Source organism: Convolutriloba macropyga, chromosome 6 (genome assembly GCF_964194025.1).
Source record: "Convolutriloba macropyga chromosome 6, txConMacr16.3, whole genome shotgun sequence".
Lineage (NCBI taxonomy): Eukaryota > Metazoa > Xenacoelomorpha > Acoela > Convolutidae > Convolutriloba > Convolutriloba macropyga.
In genome coordinates this window covers 9,333,230-9,354,995 of record NC_134473.1, presented here as the reverse complement: position 1 = coordinate 9,354,995, position 21,766 = coordinate 9,333,230, and the positions used below count along the sequence as shown (strand labels likewise).

The 21,766-nt window shown below is 34.4% G+C and overlaps 1 protein-coding gene across 2 annotated transcripts in view; it reads right to left on the bottom strand.

Annotated features, from left to right (window-relative positions):
• LOC142341467 (tetratricopeptide repeat protein 7B-like) overlaps positions 1-21,766 on the bottom strand; it is a 571,721-nt gene that overhangs the window by 19,194 nt on the left and 530,761 nt on the right. For both annotated transcript variants that reach the window (XM_075392426.1, XM_075392427.1), the window contains 2 exons: positions 11,214-11,322; positions 11,014-11,126 (listed from right to left, as the gene is read on the bottom strand). In XM_075392426.1, the coding sequence (XP_075248541.1) occupies positions 11,014-11,126; positions 11,214-11,322 (222 nt within the window). The remainder of the gene's footprint in view (positions 1-11,013; positions 11,127-11,213; positions 11,323-21,766) is intronic.

The following is a 21,766-nucleotide window of genomic DNA, read 5'->3' as shown; positions in this document are numbered from 1 at the left end:
CTATTTCTGACTTTGATTTTTTTAAACTGACTCTCTTCATTCTGAATTGCTTTACTGAGCAGCTGCTGTTTAAAAGGTTGAGCAGAATGACAGAAGAGTGAAACCAGCCTAGAGAAGTCAAAAAGATTTAACGCAAAATGTCGAAAAAGCGGCAAAATGGATAAAGCGAAAAAAAGTTCGACGAAGTTAAAACAAAAAACATAGCAGGACATGTCCTGACGTACAATTCAAAGAATTTTCATTGACTAAACAGAAAACTACACCTAGAACGGACTATGAATGGATTGGAAAAACCATTTAGAAAAAAAACCCGATCAAAAAAAACGAAAAAACATAGCCGAAAGATTGCCAGAATAGCTGCGAAAGAACAGACCTTTGTGCCATATAATAGAGATAGAAACAGATACAGATCTAAATTGAAAAAATAATCGACGCCGCTCAAAAAACTAGGCTAAAAAACATTCAGCGATAAATTAATAAAGCTTGTTAAAATTCATTCCACAGAAGCCTCTTATTAGGGACCTTTACTGCACATAGTAGTTCCTTTGACCTTAAACAAATTCAAAATAAACTTAAGTTTTAAAGTGCAAAAGTCATTTTATTTAGTGAGGTAAGTCACGTATGATCAAAATCTAATCACGCAAATAACCTAAAACTTTCGCTAAAGCGAGTGAGAAATGACGTCACGCGCGCAAATGCCGTTAGTGAGAGGAAGAAGTCATTCAGAAAATTTGACTTTTTCAGCTTTGCTGTGTGAACAAATGTAAAACGAAAAAAGAGCGTCAGACGACGAAACAAAAAAACATAGCAGGACAAGTACTGACGTACAATTCAAAGAATTTTCATTGACTAAAAAAACTAGACCTAAAACGGACTATGAATGGATTGGAAAAACCATTTAGAAAAAAATCCGATCCAAAAAATCGAAAAAAGAGTAAAAATCAAAGTGAAATTGCCGCATGTGAACAAAAAACCACTAGCGAGAAAGCGAATTTTTGTTCAAACACCATTTTCTCACTCTACTTTAAATTTAGAGCGAAAAAATTTCACGCCGCAAAACCACTCGATTTTTCGCTCGATTTCCTGTTTCGGCGTGACCAAAATCACCACTCCAATTTGACTTCAAAAATCATGAAAATGTGTGAACAGATCTTAAAAAAAAAAGACAGCGCCCCAATACAATTCAAATTCTTTGAATTGTAAAAACCAAGAGCACCGCAATATAGCTACGCTCAGCTTACAGCTTCGCAGCTATAAACAGTAAAAATCAAAGTCAAATTGCCGCATTTGAACAAAAAACCACTAGCTAGAAAGCGAAATTTTGTTCAAACAGCGTTTTCTCACTCTACTTTAAATTTGGAGCGAAAAAAATTCACGCCGCAAAACCACTCGCTTTTTCTTTCCACTTCCTGTTTCGGCGTGACCAAAATCACTACTCCAATTTGACTTCAATAATCATGAAAATGTGTGAAGAGATCTTCAAAAAAGGACAGCGCCCCAATACAATTCAAATTCTTTGAATTGTAAAAAAAATAGGAGCGCTATAATAGCCGGCTGAGAAGATGAGGGCGGCTATTAATAACTCCAAAGCATTGAAATTTTAAAATCAACTGCCCCATGATTCAGATTTTCAAAATTTTCATACACATTTTTTTAGAACAGAGAAAATTAACATCCTATAAATCAAAAGGGCGATGATTTCAAGTTCGCTGTCAAGGCACTTAATGTCCGCAAAAAAATAAACAGCTGGGAGATCGCAGGAAAACAGTCACCGATGACCCCCTTAAAGCCGGTCAGGATTGAAACCGAACTGAGGGCTATTAAGCTGAATACAAAAAGCCAGCTAAAAATTCATCGACTGAACTCTGTAACTCAATGCACGATTACTTAAACATAACCAACTAAACGTCGGAAGAATTGCTCTCGTACGATTAAAGGGAGCTTTAATCAAGTTCAGCCTGCTTCAGTCGGGGGGGGGGGGCTAAATGGGAAATGGGACTACTATTTAATAATACATATATACCACTATTAATATATACCACTATTAAGATTTAAAGTGATAAATGGCACCAGTTTCGTCGCACTTTTCATTTAACTTTTGGTATTAATTGCCTCCAATTGAGTTTAGCTGCTCGAAATTGTGATTGAGACGGAATTTTAGATCACGCAGAACGCAAAAATTCAAGGCCTTAAAGGTCACTCGAAAAGTCAAAACGGTCAGGCGAAACATTTGCATTTAAGACACACGCGCTCACAATAATTGCTTCTCTACAAGAGCAATTAGTGACCGGCAATTATCCCATTTCTTTTGGTTTTGCCGTCAACAGAATTTAAATTTCGTAATTTCATCTGAATGAATTTAAATATCAGGCAAAAGGCTTAATAATAAGGCAGTTAGCACTATACTCTAACTGCTGCATCAACTTCTAACTGATCCAAGTTAAAAACCCCGGTCAGTTGAAACATAGAGTGAGTTTCTTTTGATTTTGCTTTTGGCCGTGAATGGTTTGCGTAAATTTGCCGAATTACTTCTATATTGCATTCAAACGAGGTAAGTCCTTTCAATCGTCTAAATTCCATTCAGCGAGTGAAGTAAGTCAGAAGGAAAACAAAAAAAGTCGTGACTCATGCGAAACGAAAAATGTGCTCAAAAGGTACAACGAATTAAAAAAAAAACATATCAGGATAAGTCCTGACCTACAATTCGCAGAATTTTCATTGACAAAACAAAAAAACTAGACGTATAAAGGACTATGATTGGATTGGAAAAACCGTTTGAAAAAAAATTCTATCAAAAAATTCGAAAACAGTAAAACTGGCAGCAAAAATGCCGCATGTGAACAAAAATCACCATTATCGAGAAAGCGCTTTTTGTTCATACAAAGTTTTCTCACTCTACTTTAAAATTAGAATGAAAAAAGTGCACGCCGCAAAACCACTTGCTTTTTCGCTCTACTTCCTCTTATGATCTGACCAAAATCACCACTCCAATTTGACTTAAAAAAACCATGAAAATGTGTGAAGATCTTGAAAAAAGACAGTGCCACAATACAATTCAAATCATTTGAAATGTGAAAAAAAGGAGAAAGCTTAAATAAGCGCTTTTGAGGGGCTGACGACGGCGGTTGTTAAAATGAATACAAAAAACAAGTTCAGTTTTGACTCATTAGAAAGATACAGTTTGTCATTAAAGAGGCAAAACTAAAAACTTATCAGTTTAAAAAACATATTGCGAAAGTTTAAACATTATCTATATTAGAGATAGAAACAGATATAGATCTAAATCGAAAAAGGAATCAACGCCGCTGAAAAACTAAAAAAAACATTCATCGATCAATTTAAAAAGCATGTTTAAAATCATTCCGCAACAGTCATTTTATTAAGGCACTTTACTACGCATCTGAGTTCCTGTGATCTTAAAATGACTCAAATGAAACCAAGCTCAAAACTCATTTTATTGAGTGAGGTTAGTCACTAATGATCAAATTTAGTAACGCAAATGACAACAAAATTTTGCTAGAAAGAGAAAAACGACGTCACGAGCACAAATGCCGTTAGTGAGAGGAAGCGGTCAATCAGAAAATTAACCTTTTCAGCTTCGACGTCAAGTCAACTGTAAAACGAAGAAAGGGTACCCAACGAAACAAAAATATATAGCAGGACAAGACCTGAAAAACAATCCAAAGAGTTGAATTAAATAACGAATCCACATTTCACAGTTTGACAGCAATATCAAATCAAAACAGGCAAAACCCCATGACAAAGGCAAAACCCCAACAGGCAAAAAGAAAAAAATCCAAAAAAACTTGCTTTCTAAGATTTAGTGTTTTAAGAAACTCCAAAAATAAAAACGTTTCTTGAATATTGGCTCTTACAATGAGTATATAATACAAAACACAAAAATCTCGTCGCAAAAAGTGAAACTTCTGAAAAACTAAAATTAAAACTTTTTGTTTTTTTGAAAACTAAAAGCATATATGTCAAAAAAAAGATTAGCGTAAACCTGAAACCACTCTTTCAACTACTTTAGGCACCAATATCAATCGAGACTTGTTATTAAGGAGACTAAGAGATAAGCCAAGAGATTGAGCGATAGAAACTCGTAAAACCTCAAAAATTCGTTTATGTTTCTTGTAAGAATTGAAAGTTAAAGAAATGGAAAGAATTAGTTGCGAGCTAAAACAATTATAATTCAACATAAAAACCTATGCGACCTCTCCTCAATACAAACAAACATAAATTCAAAACTCATTACATTATTTTGAGAACAAATAGTGTCAAACTCTCGAAAACGACGAGCCATAACATTTAATTAGGTTCGTCGTATAATGAGGCAAGTTCTTTCAATCGCTTAAATTCCATTCAGCGAGTGAGGTAAGACAGAAGGAAAACAAAAAAAGTCGTGACTCATGCAAAACAAAAAATGTGCTCAAAAGGTACGACGAATTAAAAAAAAACATAGCAGGATAAGTCCTGAACTACAGTTCGAAGAATTTTCATTGACTTAACAAAAAAAACCACCTATAAAGGACTAAGACTGGATTATGAAAACAGTTTGAAAAAAATTTCTATCAAAAAAATCGAAAAACAGTAAAACTGGCAGCAAAAATGCCGCGTGTGAACAAAAAACACCATTAGCGAGAAAGCGCTTTTTGTTCAAAGTTTTCTCACTCTTCTTTAAAATTAGAATGAAAAAAAAAAACACGAGCAAAACCACTTGCTTTTCCGCTCTACTTCCTCTTTCTTTCAACCATTCATTCAACTACTTTAGGCACGATTAGCTATCGACTTGACTTGTTATTAAGGAGACTAAGAGATAAGCCAAGAGATTGAGCAATAGAAACTCTTGAAACCTCAAAATTTGTTGAAATTTCTTGTAAAAATTGAAAGTTAAAGTAATGGAAAGAATTATTTGCGAGCTAAAACATCCATAATTCAATTTAAAAACCTATGGGACCTGTCCCCAATACAAACAAACAATCAAAAACTCAAAACTCATTACATTACTTTGAGAACAAATAGTGTCAAAATCTTGAAAACGACTAGCCATAACATTTAATTAGGTTCGATTATGCCTCCTTAGGAAACAATGATACTGCCATTAGTGATACTATGATATTATTAGAACAGAGGCAAAAATCAATGAGGCAAAAGGAGGCAATTTTATGAACGTAGCCGACTAACGTCGGTCCAATTGCTCTCAAACACCCGGCGAGCAGTTGACTTTAGCTAGCGTTAGCTTAATTAAAGGGGCGTGAGCTGAAGTGCAACGGGGTAGCGCATCGGGGCCGGGGGTCTTCCCTCTGGGCGCTACCAGTTAACTCGGGGCGCTACCAGTTCACGTTTCTGAGAACAAAAAGTCAAATGTTTGAGACGAAAAATCGTTCAAGCGAAAAGTCGCATTAAGAAAGATCAAAAGGACTAATACAATTGCTACAAACTTAAAACAGCACTAAGTTAAAACTAAAAACAGCAACTAAATTGCCGCCCAAATACCGCTTTCAAAAACCTCAAATTTGTTCAAATACCAACTTCTCAATCCACTTTAAACGTACTTGAAAATTCACGCTTCAAACATTCTCCCTCATTCGCTCCCTTTACTGATTCAACGTCACCACTCTAATATGACTTCTCACTGACGTGAAATAGCTGAAAAAAACATGAACATATCTTAAAAACTTAACAGGCAGATTTCCGGAATAGACTAGCGTGCCATATATAACAGATTGCAACAAAGAGAAATATAAGTAGAAAAAGTTATCGACAACGCTCATAAAAATTGTAAAACATTTAGTGACAAATTAATTGGCGTGTTTAAGTTCACTCCGGTAAAACCTTCTGATTATGGGCCTTTACTGTAATCAGTTCCTTCGATCCTAAACTAGTTGAAGTTAAACATGAGCTTTGAAGTGCAAAGTCATTTTATTGAGTGAATTAAGTCACGTATGATCAAAACCTAATCCCAAAACTGACTGAAAAATGTTTACTAGAGAGAGTGAGCATTGACGTCACGCGCGCAAATGCATTTATTGAGTGTAAGAAATCATTATCAAAATTTCAGCATTGCGGTGTGAACAAACGTAAAACGAAAAAAGAGCGTCCGAGTTCTCTCAATCGAAACACTATTTTACAATATAAAAACAGTAATCAATTGTTTACTAAATAAACTTTGTCGCATTAGCTATAAACATCTGTTGTCGCTTTAGGAAAATGCTAGAAAGAAAAATGTGGAGAATACATACAATGTGAAAAAGATAAAAAAAAAAACTAATTCGCAATTTCTGAAAGATCGCAATTTCTTTAAACCACTGTCACCAAAAGACAAAATGCAGCAAAATGTTATATAATTGAAAGCGTTTGGTAACGTTAAAAGTCGGAAATAATTAGGATGGCCAAAATACTCATAGGGTGAAAAAGCTGACAGGACTATCAGTTGCCCTCAGATAATTCATAATTCTAATCTCAAAAAAAAACGCGAAAGCAAACGGCCAATAATAATCTTAGACACCAAGTTCAAATTTTCAAAAAGAATGCTCAAATTTAAGAATCAGAAAACCACTAAAATTAGATATCTAATCACTGCAATTAGGACAAAAACAACACATACTTCTGCCTTGTTGTATATCTGCTAGACAACATGATTTCAAACCAATTCAAAAATTAAATAACCATAGAAAAGACATAAGCGACAGAACAAAATTCAAAGGCAAAAAATTGTTTAAAAACAAAAGCAAGGCCGGAAAAAAATGCAATAAATAGTATTAAGTGAAATGTCAGAAAATGGTTTCTAGCAAACTCTCGGTACTGCCTTATGTTGAATGAAACCAATTACAAACCAAAGAAATGACGAAAATCTAAGAAAACGCTGAAATCTTTCAATCTTTTAACAACTTAAAAAAAACCAACATAACGCATATAAATGCATGTGCCCGTACAAGGCTAGGATGATACAAACTAGAATGTAAAGAATATGGACACAATATAAGGAGCACCGTAATAAAAAGATTAATTTTTGAAAGTTAAAAATTAAATTGAAAAAATCAAGAAAAACGAATACACTTCGTTGTTTAGCATTCGAGACAGAGAAAAGACAACGAGTCATCCACGACTTGAGAAATCCAAAAATGAAGAAAATAGCAAAAAGTCAAAAATTAACAAAAAATTAGAAAAATGTGCAAAATTTGAATTTGAAACGCATTTTCAGGTTCTGCAAAACAATGTGGTATCAATTTCCGAGGTTTACATTTCAATATAGCATCGAATATAAAAATATTTCTACAAAAAATAATTTACCAGCAAAAAAATGGGCCACTTAGACGGAAAAAACGGCTAAAAACGGTTATCTATATCCGCCATTCAGTCAAAAAATACTTTTCAATGTCAAAAAATCATTCATTAAACGCAGCCCATGATCAAAAAACTTCTCTCGCTCAGAAAAAACTAAATAACCATAGAAAAGACATAAGCAATAGAACAAAATTCAAAGTCAAAAAATTGTTTAAAAACAAAAGCAAGGCCGGAAAAAAATGCAATAAATAGTATTAAGTGAAATGTCAGAAAATGGTTTCTAGCAAACTCTCGGTACTGCCTTATGTTGAATGAAACCAATTACAAACCAAAGAAATGACGAAAATCTAAGAAAACGCTGAAATCTTTCAATCTTTTAACAACTTAAAAAAACCAACATAACGCATATAAATGCATGTGCCCGTACAAGGCTAGGATGATACAAACTAGAATGTAAAGAATATGGACACAATATAAGGAGCACCGTAATAAAAAGATTAATTTTTGAAAGTTAAAAATTAAATTGAAAAAAATCAAGAAAAACGAATACACTTCGTTGTTTAGCATTCGAGACAGAGAAAAGACAACGAGTCATCCACGACTTGAGAAATCCAAAAATGAAGAATATGGACACAATATAAGGAGCACCGTAATAAAAAGATTAATTTTTGAAAGTTAAAAATTAAATTAAAAAAAATCAAGAAAAACGAATACACTTCGTTGTTTAGCATTCGAGACAGAGAAAAGACAACGAGTCATCCACGACTTGAGAAATCCAAAAATGAAGAAAATAGCAAAAAGTCAAAAATTAACAAAAAATTAGAAAAATGTGCAAAATTTGAATTTGAAACGCATTTTCAGGTTCTGCAAAACAATGTGGTATCAATTTCCGAGGTTTACATTTCAATATAGCATCGAATATAAAACTATTTCTACAAAAAATAATTTACCAGCAAAAAAATGGGCCACTTAGACGGAAAAAACGGCTAAAAACGGTTATCTATATCCGCCATTCAGTCAAAAAATACTTTTCAAAGTCAAAAAATCATTCATTAAACGCAGCCCATGATCAAAAAACTTCTCTCGCTCAGAAAAAACTAGTTCACGCCGCAATTTCACTTACTTTCGCTTTTAGGTCAAAACAGCGCCTGAACGAAAAGTACTTCCGGTAAAACCTTAAGAAGACCAATACAAAGTCATAGCCGGCAGATTGCCGGAAGAGCTGCGAAAGAATAGACTTGCGTGCCGTATAATACAGATAGAAACAGATACAGATCTAAATTGAAAAAAAAATCGACGCCGCTCAAAAAACTATGTAAAAAAACATTCAGCGATAAATAAATAAAGCTTGTTGAAATTCACTCCACTGAAGCCCTTTATTAGGGACCTTTACTGCACATATGAGTTCCTTTGACCTTAACCTAATTCAAATTAAACTTAAGTTTTAAAGTGCAAAAGTCATTTTATTGAGTGAGGTAAGTCACGTCTGATCAAAATCTAACCACGCAAATGCTTTTAACACTTTTTCTAGAGAGATTGAAAAATGACGTCACGCGCGCAAGCGCTGTTAGTGAGAGGAAGAAGTCATTCAGAAAATTTGACCTTTTCAGCTTTGATGTCACCAAAAAGAGATGAAACCAAAAAGAGCGTCAGAGAAAACAAAAACATAGCCGGAAGAATTCCGGAAACGACTCGAAGTGAAAATCCATTTAAACGCCATCTAACTACTCATCAAACATAACGTGCCTTCACTAATTTATGATTATCTTGAAACAAAGTCATGAAACAAAAAGCAAAAACAATAAAATCGAATCTGTTAAAATATGATAAAAAATCTGATCAAATTTTGTTATAAAGTGAGATCCCGAAAAAAACTATCTCTGCCAAAATAACTAGTACTTACAAAAACCACTCATTTGAATTTTGAAAAAATACCTAAGGCTAAAATTATGAAAAAAGCTCTTAAAAACAACTTTCACTGAAAAACAGAAAAAGTAACTAAAATTTTTAATATTTCAAAAACATATAAATCCAAAGAAAAATTCCCTTCAGCCAATAGGGTATCCAGATGCTCGCAAAACAATATGCAAGTCATAATAAGCAAACAAACTTAGCTAAAAACAGAAAAAAAACGAACTGCATAAAATTAAGAAAAATAGTTCCAATTTTCGCCAATTTTTTGTCAAATTTCTCAACAAAAAAATGATTCTTACCCACAAAACTGTAACTAATTGTTATCATAAAATTTCTCAATTAGAAGAGTTTCTTCAATACCCATTTGAGCCAATAACACAAAATAATTGTCAAAAAAACGCAAAATATAGCCCGCAAATCAGCAAAATACATTAAAAACCTCCGAATTATCATAACATGTATATTACTTTCCAGAAACCTTCAAACCACTACCAAAACCAGCCCAAAATTAAAACAAAATTATAACCAAACCTCTTAACCAAAAACATAGCCGGCAGATTGCCGGAATAGCTGCGAAAGAATAGACCTGCGTGCCATATAATAGAGATAGAAACAGATACAGATCTAAATTGAAAAAAAATCGATGCCGCTCAAAAAACTAGGCTAAAAAACATTCAGCGATAACTTAATAAAGCTTGTTAAAATTCATTCCACAGAAGCCTCTTATTAGGGACCTTTACTGCACATATGAGTTCCTTTGACCTTACACAAATTCGAATTAAATTTAAGTTTTAAAGAGCAAAAGTCATTTTATTGAGAGAGGTAAGTCACGTATGATCAAAATCTAATCACGCAAATAACCCAAAAACTTTAGCTAAAGCGAGTGAGAAATGACGTCACGCGCGCAAATGCCGTTAGTGAGAGGAAGAAGTCATTCAGAAAATTTGACTTTTTCAGCTTTGCTGTGTGAACAAATGTAAAACGTAAAAAGAGCGTCAGACGACGAAAAAAAAACAAGAGCACCGCAATATAGCTACGCTCAGCTTACAGCTTCGCAGCTATAATAAATGAAAAAAAACTGCTTTAAAATGCCGCACGTGAACAAAAAAATTTCGCTCGCTTAGAGAAAATTTTTTCACACATCAATTTCTCGCTCTCTCAAAAACAGCGGTATGAAAAAAAACCACTCTCTTTTCACTCCGCTCTTCACTTTTGTTCAGCGCCAAAATCACTCCCAAATTTTTTCACGCGTTTCATTTCCCGCTTCAAAAATCACTCCAATAAAATTGATTAAAAAAAGGACTTCTCCAATACTCCTCTTCGAGTCGTAAAAACCAAGAGCACCGCATTATGGCTCCGCTCAGCTTACAGCTTCGCAGCTATAATAAACAAAAACCAGGAGAAGGCCAATAATAGCCCCAGCTATCGCTGTGCGGCTATTAATGAATCAAAGCTACTTAGAATGCGCATCAAGTGTATCTTTCCTTGCTCACTAACGAGCTGGTTTTCAATTCTCGTTTTTATACCATATCGTACCAAGCTCACCATTGAGGTGGCGGCGATATTCATCTATCTGGAAACCAGAATAAAACGAAAAACAAATGGGAGCGAAATAATTTTCCGAATTTCAGAACATGGACGGATGTACTGCACTGATGTGGTGTCAAAGAAGCCATTGCAAACAACAGCCGATGACGATGAAGATGACAAAGTAATAAGGCAGTCAAAGTAATTCCCTTTCCGAACTGATCTAATTAAGATGGATTTGGGCCTCGAAAAGGTTATAAAACCATAATGAAGCAGGAAACTAACGTCAGATTCTCAGGATTGCTTTTCAGATAAGAGTTCAGCAGCTCCAATGCATCTCTGTACTGCTTCATTGAAGTAAGTAGCAAAATGTTCAGTTCCTGAGCTGGAGTGAAATCCTGAAATGCAATGTGATGTAATAGAATTAGGTAATGAGGTTAAATGTAATGGGCTGATTCAGACAGACTTGCAAAAGGTGAACTTACTTCGTAGTCACGAATCAATCGACAAGCCTCTGAGATTTTTCGTGCCTTGGCCAAGCAAAGCGCGTAATTGTACGCAATGGACGGATCCATGTCATCCAGCTCATACGCTCTAAACACAGCCGATAAGAAATTATGCGCACTTAATAATTTAACATAGCACTCAACATAACCGCTAGAGTCGCGAATTTAGTTGCCATATAATATAGTTGCGTGCCCTAGAATTTTTGTAACGGAAGCGAGTTGGTGAATGAAAAAGAATCAACTGAGAATCGGACAAATTTGAAAAACGGACTGAATCTAGCTTTAATTTATTAATAGCCGCGTCAGCCATGCAGCCGGTTATTGTAGCGCTTCTAAATGTACTGCAGCGCTGTATTTTTACAACTCGAAGATGAGTAATGTCAATCTTTTTTTTTAAATCGGTGACTTAGATATTTAGAGGATGTGATTTAGAGGAAGTAAATGACACATGTGAAATAAGTGATTAAGTCGATCTGCTGAGCAAACGTCGAAAGCACAGAGAGAATTTCGAGTGGTTTTCGTCCATGCATTATTGAGAGAGAGAGAGAGAGAGAGAGAGAGAGAGAGAGAGAGAGAGAGAGAGAGAGAAAGTAGGAGTAAAAGGAACTTTGCGCTATGCGAGCGAAATTTTTTGATCACGTGCGGCTTTTTCGAAGCAGTATTTTTTAGTTTTAATTTTTTTCAGCCAAAGACGTTCGTTTCAATTATCTGAGCCCAAATAGTACATTTGGGAACTATTAGATGCAATTTTGAGCTATTTTTTGAAATTTTGCCCTGTTGGACGATTTTCTTTAGCAAGTTTCTGCAAATTTTTTTTCATGCCGTCCGTGCAGTTTTTTTTGTTGAATTTAGTTGTTTAAAGGCCTTAAATTGTTTTTATATTCGATGGATTTTTATTTTTAGTTCTGTTTATTGAAAATGGATGAAATTAATCAAATTTTGACCCTTTTTATTTTTTATGCGTTTCCTCTATTTTTTTTGAAATTAGGTTTTTCTCAATAGCTTTTCTTGTTCACTATTTAGTCAAGAGTTATTATATAGGTATTAATGTTTTGTTACTAAGCGTCGGCTTATTGTTACTTCAAGGGAATACATTGTCATTTTTGTCGAAAAAGTTACTGGATACTTTTAATGTTAATTTGTAAGCTCTATCGCGGCTTTTGTTGTTCGCCTTGTTCAGCTTTGTTAAGCTTTGGGTTTTCCATCGATCGAGCAGCATAATGGTTTGAAGTTCCCTGATAAATATCGGGTTCATTGATTAATTCAACAATGACTATCGGCATTGCAAGCATCTTTATCAAATATCGGGTTCGTTGATTTATTCAACAATGACTATCGGCATTGCAAGCATCTTTGTCAATAGTGTTTCAGAGAAGCAAATTCAAGAAATTTCGTCGGACTTCTTTCCCGATATCAATTTTTTCACTCATTCTCTCAATTTTCCTCACTTAATTTTTAAAAAAGTGGACCACTGTTAATTTGGTTATGGAATCAAGCTAGTCGAAGTAGAGCTCGTTTGTTTCGGTTTAATGTCACATGTATTTCATTTTCTAACATTAAGGTAAGATCGTCAAAAAAATCGTACTCTTATTTCAGTATAAGGTTTCTCAAAACACAGCCTGAACCATTCATATTGATTGATATACAAATTGTCTAATTTCTCTATCTTATTTTCCAGCAAACATTGAATTCCTATTCAATAAATTTGGTTAATCTATTTTGCAAAAAAAATGTAGGGCGCTTTTTTTGCCTTTCCTTTCAGGTTCTCGTGCACATTGGATTCATTTGACTTGCTGTCAAATTGTTTTCTTTCGCCATTTCTTTCTAATGGCACTGATTCTCCGGTATTAATTTTATACAATTGGTTTGCCTATCAAGTGAAAAAAAATTGTCCAACGCTTTCTTTTGCTTTTCTTATCGAATCGGATTTCATTCTCCTCAAGTCAAGACGTCACTACAGTTTTCTAAATAAAAGTTTGCAATTCTTTAATTAAATTACTTGAAATCGATAATGGTTCCGATTCAATTATACTTTTCAGGCTCCTTTTTCAGTTTTTTCTTTTTGTTCTTAATCCCTAACATCAGGACATACTTAATATCTGTAGTCGAAACGAGCATTCAACCTTCATGCCGAAATTTTACCTTCAATACTCGCTTTGTCAACAATGACAAAGACACATTTGTTGGCAAATATTTCACCTTTTCTAGTTTGACCAGAGTTCTCACAAACGTGAGGTGGTAAGGTTCTGACCTGCTTAACATGTACTGTATAATAGGCTCTACGACCATTGGTCGCACCCATTGGCGGAAATTATAAAGAATATTGACGGAAGCGAAAAGTAGATGGTGAAATGGTACAGATGCCAGAGATAATCTCTATGTGTATAGCAAATCAACTCGCTGAAATTGAAACTTGTGGAAGGAACAAAAACAAAAGTACAAATGCAGTATTCTACAAGGCTCATAAAAGAATGGGATCACCAAAATCGCTTCTGAAATTGATTGATTAGATCATTATCTATAGAGCAGAGCCAAGCATCCTTGCTGTTGCTATAGTTATATGGGATTGTCTTCGCATTTACATTAAGTTAACCGAACTTTCGATGGAATTCACTGGCTGGGAGGGAAGCTTATCAAACTGCGATCGCTTCTTCATTTCAAACTCTTTAATTAATGAGCTGAATAGTTTGGTAGTACCGTTTACAAACAATTTATTCAAGATTCATCTGTTAATTCAGCCTGTAAAATAGTTGACCACTGTTAATTTGATTGGGTGTTCAAGCTAGTCAAAGAAAAGCTTGTATGTTTCGGTTTATTGTCACATGTTTTTCATTTTCTATTATTAGGGTAAGATTGTCTAATACTGAAATATCTTACTATTATGTCAGTATAAGGTTTATCGAAGTACAGCCTGAATGATTCATACTGATTGATATACTTATTGTCTAGTTTCTCCGTTATTATCTTACTGGCCAGCATCTATTGAATAGTTATTCACTCAATTTGGTTAATCTATGCTGCGAAAAAATATTGAGCTCTTTTTTCTGCCTTCCCTTTCACGTTCTTGGTCACATTTGATTCATTTGCCCTGCTGTGAAAACACTTGTTTCTTTTCGCCCTTTCTTTCTAATAGGTCCCGGATTCTCAGGTATAAATATTATTCATTTGGAAGCTTGTCAATTTCCGATTGGATTTGCATTTCAAGTTTTTTAACCAATGTGCTGCAAACTTTGGTAGTTCGGTTTACAAACAATTTCTTCAAGATTTATCGGTTACTTCATCCTTTAAAACAAATTTCCGCTGTTAATTTGGTTATGTGATCAAGCTAGTTGAAGTACAGCTTCTTTGTTTCGGTTTATTATCGCATGTTTTTCATTTTCAATCATTAGGGTAAGATCGTCAAAATATCCTACTATTATTTTAGCATCAGACTTATCGAAGTGCAGCCAGAATGATTCATATTGTTTGATATACAATTTGTCTAATTTCTCTATCCTATTTCCCCGCATATATTGAACTCCTATTCAATAAACGTTAAATTTGGCTTATCTATGCGGCAAAAAAAGTAGAGCAACTTTTTTCGCCTTTCCTTACAGGTTCTCGGGCACATTGGATTCATTTGCCTTGCTGTGAAATTGTTTTCTTTCGCCATTTCTTTCTAATGGCACTGATTCTCCGGTATTAATTTTATACAATTGGTTTGCCTATCAAGTAAAGAAAATTTTCAACGCTTTCTTCTGCTTTTCTTTTCGAATCGGACTTCAATCTCAAGTCAAAAAGTCACTACAGTTTTTTAAAATAAGTTTGTAATTCAATATTTAAATTATTTGAAATCGATAACGTTCCCGATTCAAACATACACGGCAGATTGCCGGAAAATAGCCGCCGTTGATTCCAATAAGCATGATATTTCAAAATTTTTGTACAAAAACATTTTTTAAGTCCGATTTATTTTGATGACATTTGGTAGTTGAACATACTTCTGTTTCTTAGAGAGGCTACAGGGGCTAATATCAATACCAATAAGCATTAGAGAGAGGTAACTAATACTTATAGGAACGACGTTCAAATAGCGGCCATCTAAAATTGGGCTTTATGGGTTTATCCCGTTTCTATTTCTGACTCTGTTCATTTTGAACTGCTTTGCTGAGCAACAGATGTTCAAAATCACTTTTAGCAGAATGAGAGAAGAGAGAAACTAGCCTAGAGAAGTCAAAAAGATTTCACGCAAAATATTGAAAAAGCGGCAAAATGAGGTAAAGCGAAACATTTTTTTGTTCGACGAAGTAAAAAAAAAGGAGCGCTATAATAGCCGGCTGAGAAGATGAGGGCGGCTATTAATTAAACTTTTCAGGATCCTTTTTCAGTTTTTCTTTTTATTCTTAGTAAATAACATCAGAAAGTACTTAATAGCGGTAGTCAAAACGCGCATTCAACCTTCATGCCGAAATTTTACCTTCAAAACTCGCTTTGTCAACAATGACAAAGACACACTTATTGACAAAGATTTCACCTTTTCTAGTTTGACCAGTTCTCTGGCAAACATGAGGTGGTAAGGTTCTGACCTGCTTACTGTATAATAGGCTCTACGATCCATTGGCCGCACCCATTGGCGAAAACTATAAAGATTATTGACGGAAGCGGAAAGTGGATGGTGAAATGGTACAGAGGCCAGAGATACCCTCTATGTGTATAGCAAATCAACTCGATGGAATTGAAACTTGTGGAAGGAACAAAACAACAGTACAAATGCAGTATTCTAACGAGGCTCAAAAATTGAATGCGATCTCAAAATTGATTTGATAAATCAAGAGCTAAAGAGCAGAGCCAATTCCGGTTCTTTAATTAATATGCTGAAAACTTCGGTTTACAACTGGTAGTTAGGTTTACAAAGAAATTCTTCAAGATTCATCTGTTATTTCATTCTCTAAAACAATTTGCCGCTGATAATTTGGCGGTGATCAGGCTATTCGAAAAAAATATTGTTGTTTTTGTTTATTGTCACATTTCATTTCAACCATTAAGGTAAGATCGTCCAAAAAAATTTTACAATATTTCAGTATCACGTTCGTCAAAGTACAGTCTGAACGATTCATATTAATTGATATACAAATTTCTCTATTATCTTATTTCCAGGCATATATTGAATTCTTTAATCGATAAACTTGGTTTATCTATGCTGCGAAAACAATGTAGAGCGCTGTTTTCTGCCTTTCACGTTCTCGGTCAAATTTGATTCATTTGCATTTCTGTGAAAAAAAAACGTTTCCTTTTGCCGTTTCTTTCTAATAGGTCCTGATTCTCGGGTATAATTTTTATTCATTTGGTTTGCCTATCATGTGAAAACAATTGTTCAGCGTTTTCTTCTGCCTTTCTTTGAATCGGTCTCCAACCTCTTCAAGAAGTCACTACACAGTTGTACAAATTAAGTTGATAGTTCATCATTGGTATTATTTGAAGTCGATAAAGATTGCGATTCAATTATACTTCTCAGGATCCTTTTTGAGTCTTTCTTTTTGTTCCTAATCCCTAATATCAGGACATAATTAATAGCTGTAGTCAAAACGCGCATTCAACCTTGATGCGGAAATTTTACCATCGATACTCGCTTTGTCAACAATGAAAAAGACACACTTATTGTCAAAGATTTCATCCTTTTCTGCTTTGATCAGAGTTCTCTCCTAATTAACTTGAGAGATCAAAAGGTTCTGAACTGCTTAATCTGTACAGTGTAATGGTATCCTACGATCCATTGGTCGCACCCATTGGCGGAAACTATAAAGAAAATTGACGAAAGCGAAAAGTGGATGGTGAAATGGTACAGAGGCCAGAGATACCCTCTATGTGTATAGCAAATCAGCTCGCTGAAATTGAAACTTGAGGAAGAAACAAAACAACAGTACAAATGCAGTATTTTACCAATGCTCAAATAAGTGAATGGGATCTCCAAAATCTCTTCTGAAATTGATTGAAAAGATCATTATCTATAGAGCAGAGCCGAGAATCCTTGCTGTTGCTATAGTTATATGGGATTGTCTTCGTATTTACATTAAGTTTACCAAACTTTCGATGGAATTCACTGCCTGGGAGGAAAGCTTGGTCAAATTTCGATCGCTTCTGCATTTCAAACTCTTTAATTAATGAGCTGAATAGTCTGGTGGTTCCGTTTACAAATAATTTATTCAAGATTCATCTGTTAATTCATCCTGTAAAACAATTGACCACTGTTAATTTGATTGGGTGTTCAAGCTAGTCAAAGAAAAGCTTGTATGTTTCGGTTTATTGTCACATGTTTTTCATTTTCTATTATTAGGGTAATATCGTCTAATACTGAAATATCCTACTATTATGTCAGTATAAGGTTTATCGAAGTACAGCCTGAAAGAATCATACTGATTGATATACTAATTATCGAGTTTCTCTGTTATTATCTTAATTCCCAGCATCTATTAAATTCTTATTCCATCAATTCGACTTATCTATGCTGCGAAAAAATATTGTTCAGCTCTTTTTTCCGCTTTTCCTTTCACGTTTTTGGGCACATTTGATTCATTTGCCTTAATTTGAAAAAAAATGAATCCATTCGCCATTTCTTTATAATAGGTCCCGAATTTCCGGTATAAATTTTATTCATCTGTTTTGTCTATCATATGAAAAAAAAGTTCAGCGCATTCTTCTGCCGTTCCTTCCCAATCGGTCTTCAATCTCATCAAGAATTCACTAAAAAATTTTTAAAATCAAATTTGTAATTCATTATTGGTGTTATTTGAAATCGATAAGGATTCCAGCTCAACTTTACATTTCAGTCTTTCTTTTATTTCCTAGTCACGAATATCAGGACATACTTGAGAGCTGTAGTCAAAACGAGCATTCAATCTTGATGCAGAACTTTTACCTTCGATACTCGCTTTGACAACAATGACAAAGACACTTATTGTCAAAGATTTCATCCTTTTCCACTTTGATCAGAGTTCTCTCACAATAAACATGAGAGGTGAGAAGGTTTTGACCTGCTCAACTTGTACAGTATAGTTGGCTCTACGACCCATTGTTCGCTATCAGTGGCAGAAACTATATAGAAAACTGGCGGAAGCGAAATGTAGATGGTGACAAGGAATCGAGGCAAGTGAGATCCTCTATGTGTATAGCAAATCAGCTCGCTGAAATTGAAACCTGCGGAAGACACAAAACAACAGTCCAACTGTTTTTCAGTCCATCCCAGTATTCTACCGAGCTTTTCTTGTCCACTATTTAGTCAAGAGTTATTATATAGGTATTAATGTTTTGTTACTAAGCGTCGGCGTATTGTTACTTCAAGGGATTAAATTGCCATTTTTGCCGAAAAAGTTACTGGACACTTAATGTTAATTTGTAAGTTCTATCGCGGCTTTCGTTGTTCACCTTATTCAGCCTTGTTATAATTTGTGTTTTCCATCGATCGAGCAGCATAATGGTTTGAAGTTCCCTGATAAATATCGGGTTCATTGATTTATTCAACAATGACTATCGGCATTGCAAGCATCTTTGTCAATAGTGTTTCAGAGAAGCAAATTGAAGAAATTTCGTCGGACTTCTTTCCCGATATCAATTTTTTCACTCATTCTTTCAATTTTCCTCACTTAATTTTTAAAAAAGTGGACCACTGTTAATTTGTTATGTAATCAAGCTAGTCGAAGTAGAGCTCGTTTGTTTCGGTTTAATGTCACATGTATTTCATTTTCTAACATTAAGGTAAGATCGTCAAAAAAATCGTACTCTTATTTCAGTATAAGGTTTCTCAAAACAGCCTGAACCATTCATATTGATAGATATACAAATTGTCTCATTTCTCTATATTATTTTCCAGCAAACATTGAATTTCTATTCAATAAATTAGGTTAATCTATTTTGCAAAAAAATGTAGAGCGCTTTTTTGGCCTTTCCTTTCAGGTTCTCGGGCACATTGGATTCATTTGCCTTGCTGTGAAATTGTTTTCTTTCGCCATTTCTTTCTAATGGCACTGATTCTCCGGTATTAATTTTATACAATTGGTTTGCCTATCAAGCAAAAAAAAATTTTTTCAACGCTTTCTGCTTTTCTTTTCGAATCGGATTTCAATCTCCTCAAGTCAAGACGTCACTACAGTTTTCTGAATAAAAGTTTGCAATTCTTTAATTAAATTACTTGAAATCGATAATGGTTCCGATTCAATTATACTTTTCAGGATCCTTTTTCAGTTTTTTCTTTTTTTGTTCTTAATCCTTAACATCAGGACATACTTAATAGCTGTAGTCGAAACGATCATTCAACCTTCATGCCGAAATTTTACCTTCAATACTCGCTTTGTCAGCAATGACAAAGACAAACTTATTGTCAAAGATTTCACCTTTTCTAGTTTGACCAGAGTTCTCACAAACGTGAGGTGTTAAGGTTCTGACCTGCTTAACATGTACTGTATAATAGGCTCTACGCTCCATTGGTCGCACCCATTGGCGGAAACTATAAAGAAAATTGACGAAAGCGAAAAGTAGATGGTGAAATGGTACAGTGGCCAGAGATACCCTCTATGTGTATAGCGATCGGATCTCCATTTCAAGTTTTTTAATTAATGTGCTGAAAAATTTGGTAGCTTTAAATATGCTAGTTCAAGTACAGCTTCTTTGTTTCGGTTTATTATCGCATGTTTTTCATTTTCAATCATTAGTATAAGATCGTCAAAATATTCCACTATTTCAGCAACAGACTTATTGAAGTACAGCCTGAATGATTCATATTGTTTGATAAACAAATTGTCTAACTTCTCAATCCTATTTCCCCGCATATATATTAAATTCATATTCAATAAATTTAGTTTATCTATGCGGCAAAAAAGTAAAGCGCTTTTTTCTACCTTTCCATTCAGGTTCTCGGGCACATTGGATTCATTTGCCTCTCTGCGAAAATTGTTTCTTACGCCATTTCTTTCTAATGGTCCTGATTCTCCGGTATTATTTTATACAATTGGTTTGCCTATCAAGTAAAAAAAATTTGTTCAACGCTTTCTTCTGCTTTTGTTTTCGAATTGAACTTTAATCTCATCAAGTCAAGAAGCCACTACAGTTTTTCAAAATAAGTTTGTAAGTCATTATGTAAATTATTTTAAATCGATAATGTTTCCGATTTAATTATACATTTCAGGATCCTTTTTCAGTTTTTCTTTTTATTCTTAGTAAATACCAGGACATACTTAATAGCTGTAGTCAAAACGCGCATTCAGCCTTGATGCCGAAACATTAGCTTCAATGCTCCATTTGTCAAACACATTTGACAAAGACACACTTATTGTCAAAGATTTCACCTTTTCTACTTTGACAAGAATTCTCTCAAAAACATGAGAGGTGATAAGGTTATGACCTGCTTAACTTATACAGTATAATGGGCTCTACGATCCATTGGTCTCGCCCATTGGGGGAAACTATATAGATTATTGACGGAAGCGAAAGGTAGATGCTGAAATGGTAGTGAGGCCAGTGATGTCCTCTATGTGTATAGCAAATCAACTCGCTGAAATTGAATCTTATGGAAGAAACAAAATGAAAGTACAAAAGCAGTAATCTACCAAGGCTAAAAAGTGAATGGGATCACCAAAACGGCATCTAATATTGATTGACTAGATCAGGATATAGAGAGCAGAGCCGAGCATCCCTGTTGTTGCTATGTTATATGGGATTGTCTTTGTATTTATATTAAATTAACCAAACAGTCGATTGAATTCCTTGGCCGAGAAGGAAGCTTGTCATTTTGCGATCGGATGGGATGTGCATTTCAGGTTCTTTAATTAATGTGCTGAATACTTCGGTAGTTCGGTTTACAAAAAAAATTTCTTGAAGATTCATCTGTTAACTCATGCTGTAAAACGATTGACCACTGTTAATTTGATTGTGTTCAAGCTAGTCGAAGTACAGCTTGTCTGTTTCGGTTTATTGGCAGAGGTGTCTCATTTTATATCATTAGGGTAAGATCGTCTAATACTGAAATATCCTACTATTATGCCAGTATAAGGTTTATCGAAGTGCAGCCTGAATGATTAATCCTGATTGATATACAAATTGTCTAGTTTCTCTGTTATTATCTTACTTCCCAGCATCTATTGAATTATTTTTCACTCGATTCGGTTTATCTATGCTGCGAAAAAAATTGTTTGAGTGCTTTTTTTGCATTTCCTTTCACGAAATTCTTCAAGATTCATCTGTTATTTCATTCTCTAAAACAATTTGCCGCTGTTAATTTGGCGGTCATCAGGCTATTCGAAGAACAGATTGTTGTTTTTGTTTATTGTCACATGTATTTCATTTCAACCATTAAGTTAAGATCGTCAAAAAAATTGTACTATATTTCAGTATCACGTTCGTCAAAGTACAGTCTGAACAATTCATATTAATTGACATACAAATTTCTCTATTATCTCATTTCCAGGCATATATTGAATTCTTTAATCGATAAACTTGGTTTATCTATGCTGCGAAAACAATGTAGAGCGCTGTTTTCTGCCTTTCTTTTCACGTTCTCGGTC